This window comes from Mandrillus leucophaeus, unplaced genomic scaffold, assembly GCF_000951045.1.
Source record: "Mandrillus leucophaeus isolate KB7577 unplaced genomic scaffold, Mleu.le_1.0 Scaffold258, whole genome shotgun sequence".
Lineage (NCBI taxonomy): Eukaryota > Metazoa > Chordata > Mammalia > Primates > Cercopithecidae > Mandrillus > Mandrillus leucophaeus.
Window position 1 is genome coordinate 1,836,260 of NW_012102676.1, and position 22,861 is coordinate 1,859,120.

The 22,861-nt window shown below is 35.8% G+C and overlaps 1 protein-coding gene across 1 annotated transcript in view; it reads left to right on the top strand.

Moving 5' to 3' along the window:
• The window catches only part of AGMO (alkylglycerol monooxygenase), a 355,828-nt gene that overhangs the window by 148,105 nt on the left and 184,862 nt on the right, over nucleotides 1-22,861 (top strand). Inside the window, exons 6-10 of the mRNA XM_011983954.1 lie at nucleotides 12,569-12,635; nucleotides 15,535-15,600; nucleotides 15,690-15,769; nucleotides 19,827-19,961; nucleotides 21,852-21,968. Coding sequence (XP_011839344.1) covers nucleotides 12,569-12,635; nucleotides 15,535-15,600; nucleotides 15,690-15,769; nucleotides 19,827-19,961; nucleotides 21,852-21,968 — 465 coding nt within the window. The remainder of the gene's footprint in view (nucleotides 1-12,568; nucleotides 12,636-15,534; nucleotides 15,601-15,689; nucleotides 15,770-19,826; nucleotides 19,962-21,851; nucleotides 21,969-22,861) is intronic.

Consider the following 22,861-nt stretch of genomic DNA (forward strand, 5'->3'; position numbering starts at 1 on the left):
GGGATATTGGCTTAAAATTCTCTTTTTTATGTTGTGTCTCTACCAGGCTTTGGTATCCGGATAATGTTGGCCTCATAAAATGAGTTAGGGAGGATTCCCTGTTTTTCTATTGATTGGAATAGTTTCAGAAGGAATGGTACCAGTTCCTCCTTGTACCTCTGGTAGAATTCGGCTGTGAATCCGTCTAGTCCTGGACTTTTTTTGGTTGATAGGCTATTAATTATTGCCTCATTTTCAGAGCCTGATATTGGTCTATTCAGTGATTCAGTTTCTTCCTGATTTAGTCTTGGGAGGGTGTATGTGACCAGGAATCTTCAGAGAAGTCTCAGGATACAAAATCAATGTGCAAAAATCACAAGCATTCCTATACACCAATAATAGACATACAGAGAGCCAACTCATGAGTGAACTCCCATTCACAGTTGCTTCAAAGAGAATACAATCCCTAGGAATCCAACTTACAAGGAATATGAAGAACCTCTTCAAGAACTACAAACCATTGCGCAATGAAATAAAAGAGGACACAAACAAATGGAAGAACATTCCATGCTCATGGATAGGAAGAATCAACACTGTGAAAATGGCAATACTGCCCAAGGTAATTTATAGATTCAATACCATCCCCATTAAGCTACCAATGACTTTCTTCACAGAATTGGAAAAAACTACTTTAAAGTTCATATGGAACCAAAAAAAGAGTCCGCATTGCCAAGACAATCCTTAGTCAAAAGAACAAAGCTGGAGGCATCATGCTACCTGACTTCAAACTATCCTACAAGGCTACAGTAACCAAAACAGCATGGCACTGGAACCAAAACAGAGATATAGACCAATGGAACAGAACAGAGCCCTCAGAAATAATATCACACATGTACAACCATCTGATATTTGACAAACTTGACAAAAACAAGAAATGGGGAAAGGATTCGCTATTTAATAAATGGTGCTGGGAAAACTGGCTAGCCATATGTAGAAAGCTGAAACTGGATCCCTTCCTTACACCTCATACAAAAAATGATTCAAGACCTAAAACCATAAAAACCCTAGAAGAAAACCTAGGTAATACCATTCAGGCCATAGGCACGGGCAAGGACTTCATGTCTAAAACACTAAAAGCAATGACAACAAAAGCCAAAATTGACAAATGGGATCTAATTAAACTAAAGAGCTTCTGCACAGCAAAAGAAGCTACCATCAGAGTGAACAGGCAACCTACAGAATGGGAGAAAATTTTTGCAATCTACTCATCTGACAAAGGGCTAATATCCAGACTCTACAAATAACTCAAACAAATGTACAAGAAAAAAGCAAACAACCCCATCAAAAAGTGGGCAAAGGATATGAACAGACACTTCTCAAAAGAAGACATTTATGTAGCCAACAGACACAGGAAAAAAATGCTCTTCATCACTGGCCATCAGAGAAATGCCAAACCACAATGAGATACCATCTCTCACATGAGTTAGAATGGCAATCATTAAAATGTCAGGAAACAACAGGTGCTGGAAAGGATGTGGAGAAATAGGAACACTTTTACACTGTTGGTGGAACTGTAAACTAGTTCAACCATTGTGGAAGACAGTGTGGCGATTCCTCAAGGATGTAGAACTAGAAATACCATTTGATCCAGCCATCCCATTACTGGGTATATACCCAAAGGATTATAAATCATGCTGCTATAAAGACACATGCACACGTATGTTTATTGCGGCACTATTCACAACAGCAAAGACTTGAAACCAACCCAAATGTCCATCAATGATAGCCTGGATTAAGAAAATATGGCACATATACACCATGGAATACTATGCAGCCATAAAAAAGGATGAGTTCATGTCCTTTGTGGGGACATGGATGAAGCTGGAAACCATCATTCTCAGCAAACTATTGCAAGGACAAAAAGCCAAACACTGCAAGTTCTCACTCATAGGTGGGAATTGAACAATGAGAACATTTGGACACAGGAAGGGTAACATCACACACCGGGGCCTGTCGTGTGGTGGGGGAAGGGGGGGATAGCATTAGGAGATATACCTAATGTAAATGGTGAGTTAATGGGTGCAGAAAACCAACATGGCACATGTATACCTATGCAAGAAACCTGCATGTTGTGCACATGTACCCTAGAACTTCAAGTATAATTTTAAAAAAAGGAGAGCCTTGATACCAAACCATGCACCAAAGTACTAGTGATCCATCTGCACTAGTAAACTAGAGACAAAGCTTTGGAGCTGGTACAGGGATGGTAAGAGATGGACAAGATCCCTGCATAAAGCCAGGAGTCTCTACAAAAAGATAGTTTCAGTGGATGAGTATGAAAAAGGCAGTTTCACAGTAAAAAGAAAAAAAATGATGGGAATACTTCCCTAGTCATAAACCTACCAATGGCCAGGCATGGTGGCTCACACCTGTAATCTCAGCACTTTGGGAGGCTGAGGTGGGAGGATCACTCAAGGCCAGGAGATTGAGACCAGCCTGGACAATATAGTGAGACCTCAGCTCTACACAAAAAATTTTAAAATTTAACAAGCGTGGTGGCACTTGCCTGGAGTCCCAGCTTCTTAGGAGGCTGAGGCAGGAGGATAGCTTGAGCCCAGGAGGCAGAAGATGCAATGAGCCAAGATCACACCACTACACTCCAGTGTGGGCAACAGAGCAAGAATCTGTCTGAAAACAAAACAAAACCCAAAACAAAACCCTAGCAACTTGCAGATCTCAGGTCAGAAATCCGCTACTCACATAGACAAGATAATCAACCTCCAATTTTCTTTGAAGAGGATCTCAGGCTGGTAGTGGCCTCAGGCATTTGGCAAAAGTAGAGGAACAAACATTAAAACCAGGTGATATGGTTTGGCTGTGTCCCCACTCAAATACCATCTTGAATTGTAGTTCCCATAATTCCCACGTGTCGTGGGAGGGGCCTGGTGGGAGGTAATTGAATCATGGTGGTGGGTCTTTCCTATGCTCTTCTCATGACAGTGAATAAATCTCATGATATCTGATGGTTTTATAAAGGGGAGTTCCCCTACACATGCTCTCTCTTGCCAGTCACCATGTAAAATGTGCCTTTGCTTGTCCTTCACCTCCCACCGTGATCGTGAGGCCTCCTCAGCCATGTGAAACTGCAAGTCCATTAAACTTCTTTTTCTTTATAAATTAAAAAAAAAAAAAAGAGAGGGGGAGAGAATGGAAGCTGAAATGTAGATTCATATTTGCTTTGTTTACTAAAGCATCTAACGCTCAGATGATGTCAGGCACATGGTTGGTAATCAATTAACATTTGCTGACTAATCAGTAGAAGTCACACCTGAAATTGGGAATACGATCATAATGGCAGTCATAACACAGTGAGTTTTAGAAACACTCAAAAGTATGGAGCTTGCACCATAATACTGTGGATTGGAGTTTTGGACATGGATTGCTTAACCTTCCAGTTTATCAGTTGCCTTCTTTTCATATAATGTTATTATTACTCATACCAGCATGATTCCATTTATCGCTGGATGCCTAAACTTGTAAATATAAAATGATGTTACATAAGAATGAAGTTTGGAATGGTTAAACCTATAAATGTTTCCAGTTTTTCTTCTGTAAATTTACTCTATGTTGTTTAAAAATAACAAAATAACTTATTCTCTTTTGAGGGAACATGTTTAACAGTTACTTGTATTCATTTTTCCAAGTAGAAACCAAAAGTGTTATTCAAAAGATATGCTGAAACAAATTCAAATAAAATGCTAACTTGTCCTGCTCTTGTGGTTTTGTTTGAGGAATAATGAAATCATAAGTGACAAGAATCAGCCTTCAAGATAATTTATTATAAACGCAGTCCTTTAAAACTTTTGTTTATTGTATAAACATAACCTAGTCCCATTCTTCATTAAAACTAAGCCTTTAACTCTTCAACCCTGTGGTATGGATTCATCAGAAATTTACTCCCTATGAAGCTCTTTATGATCCCAACAGTCCTGATTCCTCCAGATTGTTTTATTTCCAAACTGTAAATATTGTTTTTTCACTCCTTAGTGTGGAAATTCAGCTACCTCCATATTACATGCTTACTGAAGTAGAAAACTGCCTAATCAAATAGGAAAACATTTGGCCGTGAATAAATCAGGATTTGTCCAGCATTTCAAAGTGTGAAACTAGGCAGACAAGCACATATCCTAAGAGTTCTGCTTTCTCTTCCTTCCCTGTAGATAAATCAGAGGCTAATATGGCCACCACTACCATCTGTCTAAATACTTGTGTGGTTGTCTTGAATTAACACAGCAGAAATAGTGGAAGAAGTAATTAAGATTTCATTTTTACATTTCATCACCAGATGCTCTATAATATAAATGTATCCATAAACGTTCAGGTTGATTAAGCTTGTAACAAGTAAAACAATAAGTGTTTAAAGATCAACTAATTCAGAACAAGAAACTGTTTTAATATGTTGACTTACAGTGTTTGCGGATCTTATTCTTTTTCTAAAACTTTAAATGAGAATTGCTGTAGATTTTATTGATAGTATAAAAGCATATTTTTATGTATATTCAAACAATAAATGCTGACATTGTCATTCATTCTACTTTTAAGTTAATAAATAGATAAATTAGTGACACTAAAATGTAATTTCCATTGTTCCACTCTGTGACCTCTCGAAAGATCTTCCCGCAGTACCTTGTACTCAATAAATAACCAGAGAATAAATGAAATCCATACAGAGTCTTTCAATTTCTGTATAATCAGTTGAAGAAATTTATGAGCAAGAAAGAATAATCTAAATTCTCTTCAGGAATAATCAATAAGATTATTGCAAAGCTGCACTACGGGAAACTAAATAAAAGCACACATCAACACTAAAAGTAATTTTCAGCTTGAGACTTGGAAAGGGAACTCAATTTGCTTCTTATTAGACAATGCTTGGGCCAATTATAACTTCAAATTTATTATAAATTCAAATATCTCTACTGTGAAATAGCAATTATAAAAGAAAGAAAAATGAGTGATTTTTTAAATCAGTCCCAAGAGAAAACAAAATTATGTGGAAAAGGTAACTTGTTTGTAAAATCTTTTTTTCTGATATAGTTTTAACTTTCCATTGAAGGAGCCTTTGGAGTGTAAATTTGCTTCAGGCAATGCTTGTGTATTACCTCATTTCTTTTTACTTTTAAAACCTAGTGAAGTCCCTAGAAACTCAATAAATATTTGCAGAATAAATGAACTCGCCGACAAGAGACTTCTTGCTCTCTTGTTATGCAAATAGCGTTCAGTAAGAGTTTCTGGTAAGAATTTATAAATACAGGTTTTAACGCTCTGAAATAGATTGTTGCTAGTGTTGATAGAAAACCCTTACTGGTAGGTTGGTACTTAAAGAAGTAACTGTTCAGTATTTGAATATATATTTAATATTTAGTATATATGGTAAATATATTTAATAAGGTTAAATATATGATTATACTACATAATATTTGTGCCCTTCAGGTTTTCCATCTGCAAATGAGAATAAATATGGCAATATCTTATTGAAGGAGCACAGAAATATTTATTTATTACTACACACTTTTTAGATAAGTATGCATGAGCCTATAGTTAATTATAAAGGTCTTTCCAAATACATTTTTGTACATATGCACACACACATGTGTAGATAGATAAGATAGATGGATATAGATAGATGAAAGAATAAATGAACAAAAAAGAGAAGAATAAGAGAGAGAGAAAGATAGAGAAAAAAAAATGAAAGAGGAGGAGGAGGAACAGAAGTGAGGTGTGGGAGAAGAAAATTGGCCAGGAAAAAGCCAAGTAATTATGGCGTAATTATTCATTTAATTTTAGACTTGGCTGACACGGAATCTTGTCACTAATTTACCTGAAAATTAGTCTTTAAAAATTGTCATTTTCAAGCTTCATTTTAAGCATATCTTTCTCAGCTGAATCTAACATGACAAAGATTTTTCCTGTCAGATAATACATGTATGAGAGGCTGGCTTAGTATTTCCCTTAAATACTGGCTACAGTGAATAAGGAGACCCACAGTGGTCTGGGCTCCGCTGGAACATCAATCATGCATGACGTTATAACGAAAAGTCTTGACTAGTTATAGTCAATGTTGTCACTCTAACCTATGCTCATCTAAATGCAGACATTTATCCTACTACGGAGATTTCATTTCACTTCACCCAAACCCAGTCATTCCTCAGCATTTAACATATCATTTTGCACGTGCATGTTTATAAAGAGGGTTCTGTAAAACACATGCTTTTTAGGATATATTTTCCCTATTATGATTTTTCCCTCTCAAACAAGAATCATAAATTTTTGTAAGCATCTTTGATTTGCAATGAACTTTACAATTAACCATAGATGCATGCCTTTTTTCTGAAAAGTAAGTGGTTATAAATATTCCTATGACTTTTCAATAACATATTCTAGTATTTTAGTATCCATTTGCAGATGTAAAAATTGAATAATAATATTATGGGCATTCCCAATATTTAGAAAATCTCTTCGCCAACCTCAATAGTCAGAATGAGGTAAGAGGAGGCAAATTTCCAAGCAATTCAAACAAAGAAAATAATTTGTTTTGAACAAACTGAATACTTTTGATGAAGATAAGTCTTGTTCTCTAACTAAAATCACCAGTTAATTGCATCTCTACTTTTAATCAAGCCACAAAAATCTAACTACTCAATGTTTCCCAATCAAAGGAAAAGAGAAATAATTATGAATTATATAGAATGGAATATGTTAATTGAATAAAAACTAATTTCAAACAGACTGTTATTTACTATATTTATTTGGATGCTTTGTAGAGTTCAACTCCAGTATTTTTCAATTTAAATGGGAAAGACACAAGACACAGAATTATGTTTTTTAGGTAATATAAGGTAGTGAGAAAACTTCTAAAAATTGTATCATGAAAAAAACTGTGATCAGTTCGGAGTAAGCATTTAATTATTTATCATATGTACATAGCTTATCAATTTCCATAGGAAAATTATTTCAGACTGGTCACCTAGATACAATGGGAGTTTCATGAATCTTTTAGGTCTCTACATTATTAAACTTAATGTGTGAGTGCAGGATAGGGAGGGTCATAAGGATTCTCAAAAGAAATTTCATAATCACTTTTCCATCTCTGGCTACTTTCATTTGAAACTGAAGCTCTCCTAAAACTGAACTCAGATAATATAAAAATAATTTATGGTATTCACTTGCCAATGATCACCGAAATTTCACCACCTCATTATCCAGTTTTACAGTTGCTTGCTCTGTGATTTTCTGTTTGTTCTGTTTGTTTATTTGTTTTGGCTCCTTCATTTTAGCTTTTTATCTTAACTTGCCCAACTCACTTGATTAAAGATCATGCTTGGACTTTCACTCCTGGCTTCAAACTCCAAGAGCTCCAGACTCATGCTTTGCCTCTGGCCCTGGTAATGACCACCACACTCACTCCCTGTGGCATTCCTCCCACCAACTCCCAGATTAGAACACATAAATTATGCAGTGTTTTCCTCCTGAACAGTAAAGGTCTGGAGCATAGAAAGACCCCCATATCCACAAAGCAGAATTCCTCCACTTGAGCACTAGTGATATTTTGTACCAGATAATTCTTATTGTGGGGACTTGTCCTATTCCTTGTGGAATATTTAACAGCACTAAACCAACCACTGCTCACTAGATGCCAGTAGCACTTTTCCCAGTTGTGACAACTAAAATTGTCTCCAAACATTGCCAAAATTGCCTGGGGATGATAATCACCCCAATTTGAGAACCACCGCTATAAAGAAACAAGAGTGTGAGAGGAGTAAGAGGGATTTATCTGTTGATATACTATTGTCAAACAATCACGATGCGTAACCAATGTTGTATGTGACCTGAGAAACACAGAGAATGGTAAGGCACAATTTTCATCCTCATGAAACTTGCAATATAGTATGAGAAATGAAAACAAGTAACTAGCACACAGAACTGGAAGACATGAGAATTAACGATCTCTCAATATGCATCCAGAGAAAGGAAAACAAAACTCTCCTTGGAAAAATCAAGAAGGGTGCTTGGAGAATTGATCTTGGAGAAAAAGCAGGATTCCAGAAGCTTTTAGGAGGTTAATGTCTTAGACGGAGAAGAAAGAGAACATTAGAAATCACTCTCCAGAAAGAATGTGAACGGCTTTGAACTCTGAAAAGTTTGGACAATGTTTGGTTCATTACAAGGAGTCTTTTTATTTGGCTTCGTTTTATTTTTGGTCAGGGGAAATGACATAATGAGATAACAACGGTCTCATGGCTCCCTCTTCTCTTGCTTTTATATTTAACTCTTCTTTCCCACTTCCACCAGAGATTGGAGAGGAAGAAATGAGGAGTTTGTGATCATTCCAACAAATTGTCCAGAGCATTTTTGTTGAATGAAAGTGAATCATCATGGAGCTTACTGTTACAAAATTGTTATTTGTATTATGTATATATTTATAATTTGTTACTATACAAATAAAATAGCTTAAGAAATAGTCTGAAAAATTTAACAATTTTAAGAAATTTAAGTTTCTGTGAAGTTTGGATGAGAAAATAGCACTCAGGTTTTACTGATCTGTAAAGTGACAACACAATATAATACGAAAGGCAAAGGAAATAACCTAGTCAACTCTGTTTAGGACATTGGCTCTTAAACCTTTACAAACTTATGCTTTCTTTTCAGTATATAATAGAAATGCTAGAATTTCTCCCCAGAAAAATACCATAGGCACTTATTTATAAAATGTCATCTAAAACTTCAGGATTTTTCTGACTTTCTGAAACCTTTCATGGCCCTTCTAGGCATCCATAGTTCTCAAGTTATAAGACCAAGAAAAAACCAGTTACAGAATACAATATTTAGAGCATTGCTTCAGAGACCAAAGGAGCAGCCAAAAATCCCTAAAATACCATATGGGTACGTTTAGAAACTGAAATCCCTGGGATCTTTATAAATACCTGGCATCATTTTAACTAATATGAAATAGAAAAGGAATTATCATTTTCTATTAAAGTTCTAAAAGTTTAAAGTATTTTTATTCAATGGAAAATTGCTGTATGTCTTAAAAACAATATGATAGATAAGTAGAAAGATTCATGAGCTGAAATCGGAAAGGGTTTAGGGCTTATTCCAACCTGATTAAACTTAAACTAGTAGTTTAACCTCTCTGAGCTTCAGTTTTATGGGGTGTTTTTAAATAATGAAGTATTGGACTATGTTATTTTGAAGCCCTCTGTATGTCCTAAAATTTGATAATTTAAATAAACGCATCTATGTCTAAAAAATAACACAAACAAATAACTTCTAAAAATGAGAATTGCTACAATTATTCCCAGAGTAACATATTTTCAGGAAGTGATTCAAAGCTGGACGTCGAATTGCCAAATGGCTGAATTTGCAAAAGTAGGCGATAATTAAGTCGTTATGCTCAACCCTTATTAAATATTAATGAATTCTCCATGACTTTGAATTGGAAGGGTTTTTTACATGAGAGACTCTGACTGGGCTGTCGGAATGATGAATCATTTCTCACTCAGAGGTGGTCTTCCCCAGCTCCAAGGTACTCACAGGCACTACCAGGAAATTTATCTGTGGTTGACTGTGTTGTACTTGGCTTTTAACTATTTTTTTAAAAAGGAACTTTCAATATTGATATCACCATCCTTTAGCCTGCAGGAGCAAAAGATTTTCACTGCAAAAAAGGGCTTGACATTAAAAAAAATAGTGCACTCAGCCAAGGCTCCAGTCATCTGCATGCACTCACCATTTGTGTGGCTTTACATCTGGCTGCACACACGCCAGGGCCTAGGATCAGAAATGCATCTGGGGAGCAGAAGCTGGTCAGTGTAGTCTTCTCCACCCACATTTGTTGTTTGTTTTTGTAACACATGTTAGGCACCAAAGGGACAAACAAGGGTAAAATGGTTTTATCCTTTCTCATCTGGTTCTCTGCCATAGATACAAAGCCCAACCAAAGCATCAGATTTCAATGTCCAGACTGCTGAGGATCCCCACTTTCTTGTTCTCTATTCTTCACCATTCTTCTTAACAAATAGTTTTTCACCAAGTAGAGAGCAATGTAGTCCAATCAAATACAGGGTTATTCATCTGTACCTTCTTCCCAATTCCTGGTTATTAACAGTGTATTTGTGGGATAATGCTTCTTGTGTTTTATTTCATTGGAATGTATTCTCTTATAAGAACTATATATTCATGGTAGTTTAAACTCCTGAAATTAAAAACACAGATAATCTTTGGTATATAAATGAGCTCCATCGTATGAATTAATCAAAAGTTCTGCTGTTTGGAGGTCAAAATATATCTCTCATGGAAATAACTTTAAAAATAGTGGATAGGACCTTAGAGAAAAGGAAGACAGAGAGAGAGAGAGGGATGGGAAGAAAAGAAAAAAGGAATGAAGGAAGGAAGGAAGGAAGGAAGGAAGGAAGGAAGGAAGGAAGGAAGGAAGGAAGGAAGGAAAAGGGAGGAGGGAGGAAGGGAGGGAGAGCTAAACTGACACATAAAATATAGTATACATTCTTTTGCATGCAAATGTTTCTCTCTGTTCTGTAATGGAAACTGGAAATCCTTTAGCAGCTGGGCAACAGGGAGCGAGGCAAGAACTGTCTCTTTCAGGTGGGTAAACAATGTGCCTAATGGAGTAATGTCAATGGCCTCTGTCCCAGAGAAGGATAAGTTTTGACATGTGGCAACATTGCCACAGCTTCCATTTCAAGAGGGTACACGATGCCACAAGCTGAATATGGTATGGTCACTCCACCTGTTCACATTTATTGAGCAACTGTAAATTGGGTGTTTTAATCAGAGATTGCCAAACAATAATTAAACCCTGCTAGATAAAGAGTTTTGAATTAGAAATATGTCTGAGACTTAAGCAATCTATTTTTTTCCAGTTGGCTTAGTGAGCATTTATGGACATTACTAGCAATTTGTTCTGTTTAAGTTTTTAACTTAAATTTTTTCCAACATTCATAAAATTAGAGAATAACAGAATAAATTTATATATCTCCATCATTTTGTTTCAAAACTCAAGATTTTGATTTATTTGCATCAGTTATCCTTTTTTTTCCTTTCTTTTTTCATTGCCAAAATATTTCATAGCAAAATCTGGTTCTCCTCTCATGTATATTTCAGTTATACAACTCTAAACAAACACATCTTCTAACACAATGGCAATACCTTTATAACTCCCAATGAAAATAATATTTTTCCTATCATCTATTAATAACACCCTGTTTATAATACATTTTTCTTTATTGCCTATAAAATGTATTTTATGTTAGGTTTGTTCAAATCAATATCTAAACAAGGTGTACACCCTAAATTTAGTTATGTGTCTTAAATATTTTTTCATCTTAAACAGTCCCATCTCTCTCTATTTCTTCCCACAGCACTGACTTACTATCAAATTCATATCAGCGTCATCATAATTGTCAGTGACTATTTTTCCCTTTAGCATCATTTAATTCATTTCTTTATTCCTCATATGTCCTGCAAATGGAAGCTAACCCTAAAAGTGAGTCATGTCTTAAAATATCATGACAATGTATTGATTTTCTCATTGGTAGGCTCTAACAAATCAGTTTAGATTGTGAATAAAGAAAAGTAAAATATCTTGGTATCTGCCATGGTTGGTGGATGTTCAAGTTGTTCAATATTATTAATATAACATACCAAATGTCTTACATGTGGGCTGCTGTACTTTTTTCATGACACCTACCTGGTTCCTACGATTTTTAGAATTTATAGACTCAGAACTAGGGGATTCCTACTAAGAAATGTTGTGAGAATTAATTAGAAAGTAAGGCACTAGATACTGAAGTAACTTTAATTGTGAAAAAAGGCCCTTTTACATATTTGACTTTGAATTGCACCTCTAAGATGTAATGGTAGACGATGCCTTGAAAGGTAAGAGATGATTTAGTATTCTATTTGAATGAGTAGGATCACCCTAATGTAATAGATTACTGATACAATATTAAGTTGTTGCTGCATGGCTGATTACAGGGTGAAGTAACTCCAGGAAACATAACACAGTGTTTTCACTCTCCTAGTAATACCCTGCTCTCATAAATAATCAAAGCCATAGTTGAAAGGCAAAAACTGTAACACAACATGAAACCTAAGGGAATTGTGCTTTGGTGATAGTGGTATGTAATACAGTAACATTAATAATCTTCAGAACAACATTATTATGTAGATATGTTACTATTTCCATTTTAAAGATGAGAAAATTGAGATATGAAAACCTAGTCATTTCCCCAGGATCACACAGTAATAAGTGGAGATTCTTGAAGCTGAACTGAAAGTCTAGCTCTTAACCATGACACCATACTCACCATGCTGCCTCTCAGAATAGAGTTTTGAGATTACTATTGTCTTTATATGAATTCCAGATTTCAGAGGAACTTTTTTCCACTCTCTGATACCAACCCTGAAACTTGCAGTATCTCTTAATTTATGTGAGTTTCTAATGTGAGTATTTATATACTAATACACATTTAATGATAACTGTATGTATAAATATTCCTTCTGTTTTAAACAGGTCATCAATAACCTTGGTCCTTTGGAACTGATTCTTAATACTCCTAGCCATCATAGGGTTCATCATGGTAAGGAAGTTCTATTTCTTCTCTCTTTTCCTCTTAATTTCTTTAAAAATTACATTATTATTTGCCTTACTTCATATCACAATCCCCCAATATAGTCAGCACATGTTTTACAAATAAATATAGTTTATTCTTTTCTGTCTTCTTTGGTACAAGCCTCATCTCCAAAGTATGAACTGGTGGGGTGGAGTAGGGGGATTTATCTATCTGACTTTTGGATTTTTCATTCTACCTAAATCTTAGCTCCATTGTAGTAGAAAATGATTTAACCAGCTGAGGAGATGCGCATTTTATGTTTTAAAGGATTCTGTCAAAGGCTATTCCTCAACCCAGGGCTGAAGGTCATTCCTATCTACAGGCAGAAAGTTAGTGGTCTTGAAAACTGTTTTGATTTAAGGAGAGCCCAATAAACCTTCCTGCCTAAGGCCTTGAACAATCTCAATATAAGCTGTGTTTCCCTGACAAGGAGAAAATCCCAAGTGGCTAGTGCCTAAGGTTTAAAGACACCAACTTAAGTAATAACAAAAATGTTCACATTGTGTACCCTGAGCCCTACAGAGCAATGTGCATATCAGCATTATTTGTGACAGAAAAAACAGAAATAATTCAAATGTTTTTCAGCAGTAGAACAGATAAATTTTATATCATACATGTAATGGAAAATGATATAACAATGAAAATGCCCACACCATTGCTATACGCAACGACATGAATAATTCTCACAAACAATACTGAGCAAAGGAAGCCAGTAAAATAAATACGTAAGTAAATGCTATTGTTCTGTTTTTATAAGTTTCTAGTCTTCCTCAGCAACCCTGAATCCCTGAAGCCCTGCCTTTCCAAGAAGGGCAGGGCCCTATGTTTATGGCAGGGAGCCGAGCAGAAGCACAGGCTTCCACAGGAGGAGAGGCCAGGGCAGAGAGCACAAGCGGCTTCCTCTTAGAAACTCAACAGTCATTCTCCAACTCCAGGGAGGACAGAAAGTCCCTGATTTCTGATGGTTCGACTTCTGATTTTTCCACTTTCACAATGATGCAAATGTGATACATGTTCGGTAGAAACCATACCTTGAGAACCCATATAGCCGTTCTATTTTTTTTACTTTTGGTACCGTATTCCATAAACCATGTGAGATATTCAACACTTTCTTATGAAATAGACTTTGTATTAGATGATTTTTGCCTAAGATTGCAGGCTGATATAAGTGCTCTGAGCGCATTTAAGGCAGGCTAGGCTAAGCTATGATGTTCAGTAGATTAGGCTTATTTAAAAGCTTTTTTTTTTTTTTTCTTTTTTTGAGACAGAGTCTTACTCTGTCGCCCAGGCTGGAGTGCAGTGGCACGATCTCGGCTCACTGCAAGCTCCACCTCCTGGGTTCAAGCGATTCTTCTGCCTCAGTCTCCTGAGTAGCTGGGATTATAGGTGCGCACCTCCAAGCCCAGCTGATTTTTGTATTTTTAGTAGAGACTGAGTTTCACCATGTTGATCAGGCTGGTCTCACACTCCCTGACCTCAGGTGATCCGCCCACCTCGGACTCCCAAAATGCTGGGATTGCAGGCCTGAGTCACCACACACTGATTAAAAGCATTTTTGACTTTCAATGTTTTTCAATTTAGATGGTTTATTGAGACATAACCTCTCTGTAAGTCAAGAAGCATCTCTAATTAGTAAGGAAGTGGAGAGGCCAAGGGGATTATACACTTGCAGTTCCTTCCCTATAAAAGGAAATAGAAGGAGCCGAGAAGAACAAGTCCACATTACAAAACGAAACAGATGCTATTTCCTCTGACTTCATTTTCCCACACTCCCACCTGCTTATATCAGGGTTTCCCAACCTCAGCACTGTTGACATTTTGAGACAGATACTTCTTTGTTGTGGAGGATGTTCTGTGCACTGTAGGAAATTTAGCAACTTCACTGGCCACCACCCATTAGATGTCATTAGTATCCCCTCCCAGGTGTGGCTACCAATAATGTCTCCAGAAATTGCCAAATGTTCCTTAAGGGGCAAAATTCTTCCTTACTAATTCAGAACCATTATATAAACCATGTATATAGCAACAGTGTCTGCATCTGTTCAGCCAATCTATCTCTACTTTTACACTATGGGAGATTTTTCCTTGTATCTGTGCATTCAAATGTGCAGTTGCATACATGGAAATCAGGAAAAGGAATGGGAACTCAGGATAGTTGAGTTTCTTGGGGTTGTGGTTTGGTTAATTAATTATTCTTTTTCTTTAGATTTACAGTCATATGGATATCATCATGTCTACTTAAGTTTTATAAAAAATGTATTAAATAAATAATAACCAGTTATTTACATTATAATTTGATTATTTGGCAGTAGGAAAATATATATGATATGAGTTTTGAAAAAATTAAGGGTAGTTTATTTTTTACTATGGCTTTTATGATCTTAAAAAAACTAGTCAAGTCTCACTCTAAGTAGAAAATTTCCTTCCTGAAACAGATGCAGAGAAAAGGGATAGAGAGACATCTTATCAAAAATTTAAAATAAAAACACATTTACATACATTGTTTCCTTATTTTATTTCTTATTTGTAATTTTTGATATCATTTCATTCTTAATTTTTATTTAATGGTCCTGAAAAAATTATTTACATCTATTCCATTTTATACTGAAAAATGGTGACAAGAAAACATACATACAGCTTTAAGAAAACACTTCCCCTTTTTAGTATAATTAACTGAAAAATAAAAATAAAAATTCCTTTATTAGAGAATAAAATCTGATGTTGTAAATGAGAAGACATTTCCAGGGAAATTATACTCTTGCTTAAATCTGAATTTTATGAATATGTTCTAAAAACAAGATGAAGGTATCTCAAAAAGCATAACTAGTTTTCTGAAAAAAATATTTTCTAATATTTTGTCTCATAGGCAGAAATCGTTATTGCATAGACAAAAATTTTGCTGGTGTTCTCATTATTTGGGATAGAATTTTTGGTAAGTAAAACATATTAAAATCAAAAAAGTAAATCATCTCCCTCAATTACAGGAAGCCAAATCTCATATCCTGAATATTTATCTTCCAGGGACATTTGAAGCAGAAAATGAAAAAGTTGTATATGGCTTAACACATCCCATTAATACATTTGAACCAATCAGAGTGCAGGTAACATACTTGTTTTTTATTTTTTCTGTATTTATATCATTTCATAAATCTTACAGTTAAGAGAAAAATCAGGTGTTGAAAAGTGATAGTATATTATACTAACCTGAAAAAAAGTTTTTAACTATAAAAAATTTAGATATAACTCTATCACACAAACAAAAGTTTGAATCAAATCAGGCAAAATATATTTTAAAATAACTAATTTTCAAATATGTCTACTGCCTAGAATGACAAAGAAAGTGGCTTCTAAACATATCCTTTCTCAGAATGGACTTGAAATATATTCATGTATTCAGTAGGAGCAATAGTAACATGTATAATTAAGGCTGAACCCACAGTAAGAAAAATATTTGTTTCCAGGGTGCATGACTCTGGTTAGAAATTCAACATGAGGGCTTTGCGTTACTCTTCTTGGACCCAAGTGTCAGGAACTATTACAGATTGGTTAAGTCTGTGCATTACCTCACTTGCTAAGACTTGTCGGACTGGACCAGTTTTCTGTTAGACATGTGGTACTGGTTGTTCATTGGTCTCAATGGTTGGCACTAGAGAAATCAGGAATGTCTGTGAAGCTCCGATCTGTCAGAGTCAGACCACCACAAATACTCCTGGGGTTAGGCACTCGTAAATGAGAAAAAGATAAGAATACTTGAAAAGCTGAAGAGGTTGGTCAATGACAGCTCTGTTCAGGGGACTGGTTACAACATTCGGTAAGTGAGGAAATTACTGGCTCATGTTGGGTCAGCTTTTCCAGACTACTTTGAGTTTCAGTGAAAGTTGAAATAACAAAATTGTTGACGTCTATTGGGCTTCTACCATGTGCACTGCTAACAGTGCAGCAGAAAAATGTTTAATGTAGCTATTACTAAAACCTTATAAAGCAGTGGCTCTTTTCATTCCCATTTTCTGGTGGAGGAAACCAAGGTTCCCAGAATTTAAATAATTCACCCAAAATTACAAAACTTGTTAGCTGTAAGCTTAACCAAGGTGGGTTGAAAGCTAAGCCCAAGACTGGCTGAATTCAATTTAACCTATACACTGTGCTGCCTCTTTATATAAAAGGCCGTAACAGATTGCCTTCAGTTGTTCGGTGAAAGGTATTTTTATCTCCTCGTACACCAAAAGAAGAAAGGTAATTATCTCTCTTCTTTCTTCTCAACTACGTGGCATTTCTCTCTGTGTCTCTATCTTGATTAGACTTACTAAGAATATGATCCATCTCTCAGGAGAATATAAGCAAATATTTTGGATCCTTTCTTAATAATAAGCTTTGTGTAAATAAAACCAATTGAGAAAGAGTACATTGAAAGCTACCTTTTCTTCATATAGGAGTGGTCTCATTGCAGTCATTAAAAAAGAGATAGATAACTTCATCTCTATCCTCTAGGGCAGAATTTTATAAACTTAATGTGCATGTGAATCAGAGGATCCTACTAAAATGCAGATTCTGTTCAGTAGTTTTGTGGTCTGTTCCAAGATTCTGTGTTTCTAAACAAGCACCTATATGATGCCAGTGCTGCTGGTTGGTGGGTGATTTCTTTCAGAGGCAAGGCTTTGGGAGTGTACAGCCTTGCTGAGAAAAAGGGGGTTTATAACTGAGACAGAATGAGAAAGTGAACATTAAATACAATAAGAGCTGCACAAATAGTGGGATGATTAGTATTTTGAAAGGAACGGTGGTCAGAAAATCACAGGTATTTATGGTATCGACAGCTGCTGAAACCGTGTTAGGTTCAATTCTCCAGGTCTTTCCCCTCACATTTCCTTCAGCATTGTAATTGTCACAAGTGGGTCTAAGGTTTAGTGTTTTACATGTTCACTTATATTGTCAGAAATGTCAAGCCGGCAAGTTGTGATAATTAGGAATACTTGAACTTACAACAACATTCACTTATTTTCACCTCCATTCCTTTATATACAGGTAAATTTCTCACCTATTCTGCAGAGGCATCAAGGCAACTTAGGATGACTTCCAACAGACATAGGGTTTTGTTTGTTTGTTTGTTTTCCTTATTATTAGGCATAAATAATTCACCTTGCCCTCCTTTGGTATCGCACATTTTCAGAGCACTGGGAAATAAATAAGTGAAAATCAATATTTTCATTTAAAACATTACCATGTATTTTTCATGGCTTGTGTCCAGAATGATAGAAAAAAACTGTAGTCAGTTTCCAAAATTAAAAAACAGATAAGTATATTAATGTACATTATAACTTATAAGCACATTAGTTTTCTGTATCATTATTATTGCAAAGCCCCAGGTGAAGTTTCCGCCTATCATTTACCTATTCCTCAGATCTCTTCCATTAACCATTTATGCCTGAGCTTGCAATTTTTTGAATTTTTCCAATTAGACCTTGGCGATGACCTTGAGTAGTAGGATATAAATAACTCCCACATGCTTAGCGTTCCAATAATGGAACATTAGGCATAAATGGTTCTAAATTATTTCTTAATTGCTTCAGATTCCTTATTATGATATTTTAATAAATTCTTAAGTTATTTTTTGTAATCTTAATGGTTCAACTCATTCAAAACACAATGAAAATACTAGCAAAATCACAAATTCTGATAAAGCCAAAACTTCTTTCTCCATTAATTTATTTCTATAATTATCATAGAATTCGTCTCTAGAGTCTATAGCTGATGCTCAACCTCTAGGAGTCTTTTTAGTCTCTTGGTGCATTATGATCATATATATGTCATAAATAGCAAACCTTTATTGTACACCTATCACATGTGGGCACACTTTTAACTTCTTTTTTTTTTTTTTTTTTTTTTTTTTTTTGAGACGAAGTCTCGCTCTATCACCCAGGCTGGAGTGCAGTGGCACGATCCCTGCTCGCTACAAGCTCCGCCGCCTCCTGGGTTCACACGACCATTTTCCTGCCTCAGTCTCCCGAGAAGCTGGGACTACAGGCGCCCGCCACCACGCCCGGCTAATTTTTTGTGTGTGTTTTTAGTAGAGATGGGGTTTCACCGTGTTTGCCAGGATGGTCTTGATCTCCTGACCTTGTGATCCGCCCGCCTCAGCCTCCCAAAGTGCTGGGATTACAGGCGTGAGCCACAGTGCCTGGCCACTTTTAACTTCTATCCATGTCAAATGCACGATATTTAAAGAATGTGGGATTCCTGTTATGCTACTTAAAGGGAATTTTTGCCTCAATTAGCAAACTTTTCGATCTCTAATTACAGAACACGGACTATTTAATACTCAGAAGTCTAGTATCACAAACTACTTAGTGTATTTTTATGAATATGTGTTGTCTGTAACACAATATAGTAAAGATTTATATTTTAAAATTTTAAACAGATATTCAATCTTTATATGTTTCCATGTTCAACTTTTGTATCCATTGAGCAACACTTAGAAAAGGTGTCATCGGCCAGGCGTGGTTGCTCAGGCCTGTAATCCCAACACTTTGAGAGGCCAAGGCAGGTGGATCATGAGGTCAGAAGTTCAAAACCAGTCTGGCCAACGTGGTGAGACTCCGTCGCCATTAAAAATACAAAAATTAGCCTGGAATGGTGGCATGTGCCTGTAATTCCAGCTACTCAGGAGGCTGAGGCAGGAGAATCACTTGAACCCCGGGAGGCAGAGGTTGCAGTGAGTCAAAGTCGCTCCACTGCACTCCAGCCTGGGCAACAGAGTGAGACTCTGTCTTGAAGAAAAAGAAAGAAAGAAAAGGTGTCCTTAGGGAGGGATGTTGAGTGCACAGGGTGCTAGTTAATTCTATTGGAAGCAAAGCCTTTTAACTCATTTTTTTCTACTTTGCTGATTGTCTAAACGATTGCCCTGATTTTACATTTCAAAATTACAATTTTATTGAACTTCAGAAATACTGACAGAAACACACTTAATGGTACACAGTACATAGAATAGATTACAGCACAGAATGCAATTACACATTAATTTCTGTTGCTCTAATCATGCATAACGTATGTTTTAATATATGTAAATTACCTTGAACAATAAAAAATATACATAATCTTTGGTATTTATTCTTTCTGTCCTATTTATCTTATTTGAAATAAGCCCTTTTTTATTCTTTCTAGTTCCATCACTTATTTTACATATGGACTACATTCTGGGCCACACCTGGATTCTTCAATAAGTTGTCTGTCATATTTAAAGGACCAGGATGGGGTCCAGGCAAACCAAGACTTGGTCTAAGTGAAGAAATTCCAGAGGTAAATAGAGTTCACAGAATTGGAGATGGTGAAGATTAGTCTCATATTGTCAGGTCTACAGCCAGCCTGTACATATGCTATTTTCATGCAAATCTGTAAAAAGATGTTCCCCCGGTCAGATGCAGTCCTGTCGTGCATAACTTAGTGAGTGTCCACCAACTATGTGCCAATTAAAGGAGTACCTTCTCCCAGGTGAACACTGCCTTTTGCCTGGGAGCCCAGATTGTGGAGCAGAGCTACAGAGGCTGGTTTTCATATCCACTTGAATGCCTTTCTTTGTGTAGAGCATAACTTCACAAATACAAGCGGCTCAGACACAGAGTCCTAGAACACTAGAGATGGAGGCAACCTTAGGAATGAGTCAGTCTAATCTTAAGTCCACTCACAAAGAAATGAGGCCCCCAGAACAGATGTATCTAAAGTCACATCAAGACAGTATGGATTTTGGGTCAAACCATAGCTATATTCATTTTATAGTAGAGTAGAAGAATTAAATGCAGAAACCACATTGAAAACCAAAAACAAAAAAAGATAGATCTTTAAAATAGAGGAACCCAAATGAAAAACTCAGTTTTCACCCAGAATTACTCTTCTGAAAAAGAAAGAGAAGTTTCTTTTTAATCATTTAGAATATAAGTTGTGATTTCTTATCAAATAAATGTTATGTATAGTAATGCAGAAACAATAGGAAGACTAAACTACTCTTAATTTCAAGGATGATACTATGTGTATAAAATTAGCCTGTGATGTTTCAAGGAAATAAAACAAAATAAGAGGTTTTATTTAAATATTACTATTTTGAAAAAATCCTAATCTAAGTAATGACATTTTCTCATTCAGTTACCAAAGCCGCCTGGAATAAGTTTCCCAGACACTTTTGTTTATGTTCATAATTAGTAGTGTAACATCCACCAACTTGATATAGGTGAAATAATTTTTATATTTAAACTCCGAAAACCTGTTTGCTATGATCCATTTATTGTTTTTCTTTTTGTCAGTAGATAACTCAAAGTGAATACTGTTTTTAAAGTTATATGAGTCCTGGAGTCTGCATTAAAAAAATAGATGTGTAGCATTTTGGGGAAACTCAAATGCTAGAGTAAAAATGTAGTTTATTGGAAATAACTTTTCTAAAGTTTCAAATAAATAACTTTACAAAAGTTGTTTCCAATAAAATAGTATTTTTCTTTGAAGTATGATTACCTACACTGCCAAGATTACCTTGTCTCCCTGTGTGTGTGTTTTTGGTTTTTTTTTTTTTGGGGGACTGTCCCCCATCTCCAGGTTGGAGTGCAGTCATGCAGTCCTGGCTCACTGCAACCTCTGCCTACTGGGTTCAAGCAGCTCTTCTGCCTCAGCCTCCCAAGTAGCTGGGATTACAGGTGCATGCCACCACGCCCAGCTAATTTTTGTGTTATTACTAGAGATGGGGTTTCACCATGTTGGCCAGGCTGATCATGAACTCTTGACCTCAAGTGATCCGCCCACCTTGGCCTCAGAAAGTGCTGGGATTACAGGTGTGAGCCACCGCGTCCGGCCACCTTCTGTTTTTTCTTTTACTTTGCTTTTGCCGTCATATGTGATCATGGACATATTATCAAATAGGGAAGATCCATCCCATTCATTCTGACTATCTTTATTATTTGCACATTTTGCTGAATTAGTTTTTATGCTGCTCTTTAAGGCAGACTACATCATAATTGTCATGCTTTCAAAATGGGAAAAAAAGTATCCTAACTTACAGACAAGTTTCTATTTTAAAAAATTATGTCAGCCTTTAAAAAAAAAATAGCAAGTACATTTTTTCAAATATCTCTCTTAGTGTGGATTTCAGTTAGAGAAATAAGTCTGGAGCAATATAAAGGAAATGGTTCTTTCTTGTCTACCTAGGTCACTGGGAAAGATGTTCGCTTCTCATCATCCGCATCTCAGCTATTAAAGATATACACAGTTGTACAGTTTGCTCTGATGCTAGTGTTTTATGAAGAGACCTTTGCAGATGCAGCTGTAAGTAATATCCATTTTAAATAGTGTGAGAACATTATCTGTTACTTTGTTTGAAAATGAAAATAAGCTTCCCATATTAAGGTTATGGTTTATTCTTCTCTGTAGTTGTCTGCTGTAATTTTGGCAATGTCTCACATTTAAACAGGTAAAATAAATCTTCTAGGCTACTAAATGTAAATGAATTAATTCTATCCAAATTGCTTCTGTGTAGAATGTTCACCAAGTGATATGCTGTTAATTTGTGTGATAAATAAGAAATTATTTGCCATCAACAAATTTTATTACAATTACAATAAAAATACTCTAGAATTCAGAATTAAATGTGTAGGAAAGCATACTTTTCATCAATTTCAACATATTTACTGTCATTTAGAGAATTCTTTGATAGAATTACTTTAAAGGGTTTTCAAAGTAGAGTTTAATTCCTTTAGTTTGACCTTTCTAAAACATTCAGAATATTCCAATTTGTCTGGTGCAAATAGAAGAGCACTAGACCAGGATTAAGTTCAGGGATCGCCACTTTGGGGGTCACTTTTTTGGCCAAAAAAGAATATGTATACTACCTTGATTTTGGAAAGACCAAAAATAACATAAGGTATATAAAATATGCTGTAAATTGCAAACAAAAAAGAAGAGAAAAACAGGTATTTTGTTTTGTTTTATAGATTTATTTGTATTATATTTTTCATTTAAAATTTTATAATCATTCAAAAAGGAACATGAAAGCAGTAAGGTAACTAAATTGAAAGTAGGTAAAGTGAAAAATAGAATCACAGATGAGTTTTTAAAAAATGCTGTTTTCGGCCGGGCGCGGTGGCTCAAGCCTGTAATCCCAGCACTTTGGGAGGCCGAGATGGGCGGATCACGAGGTCAGGAGATGGAGACCATCCTGG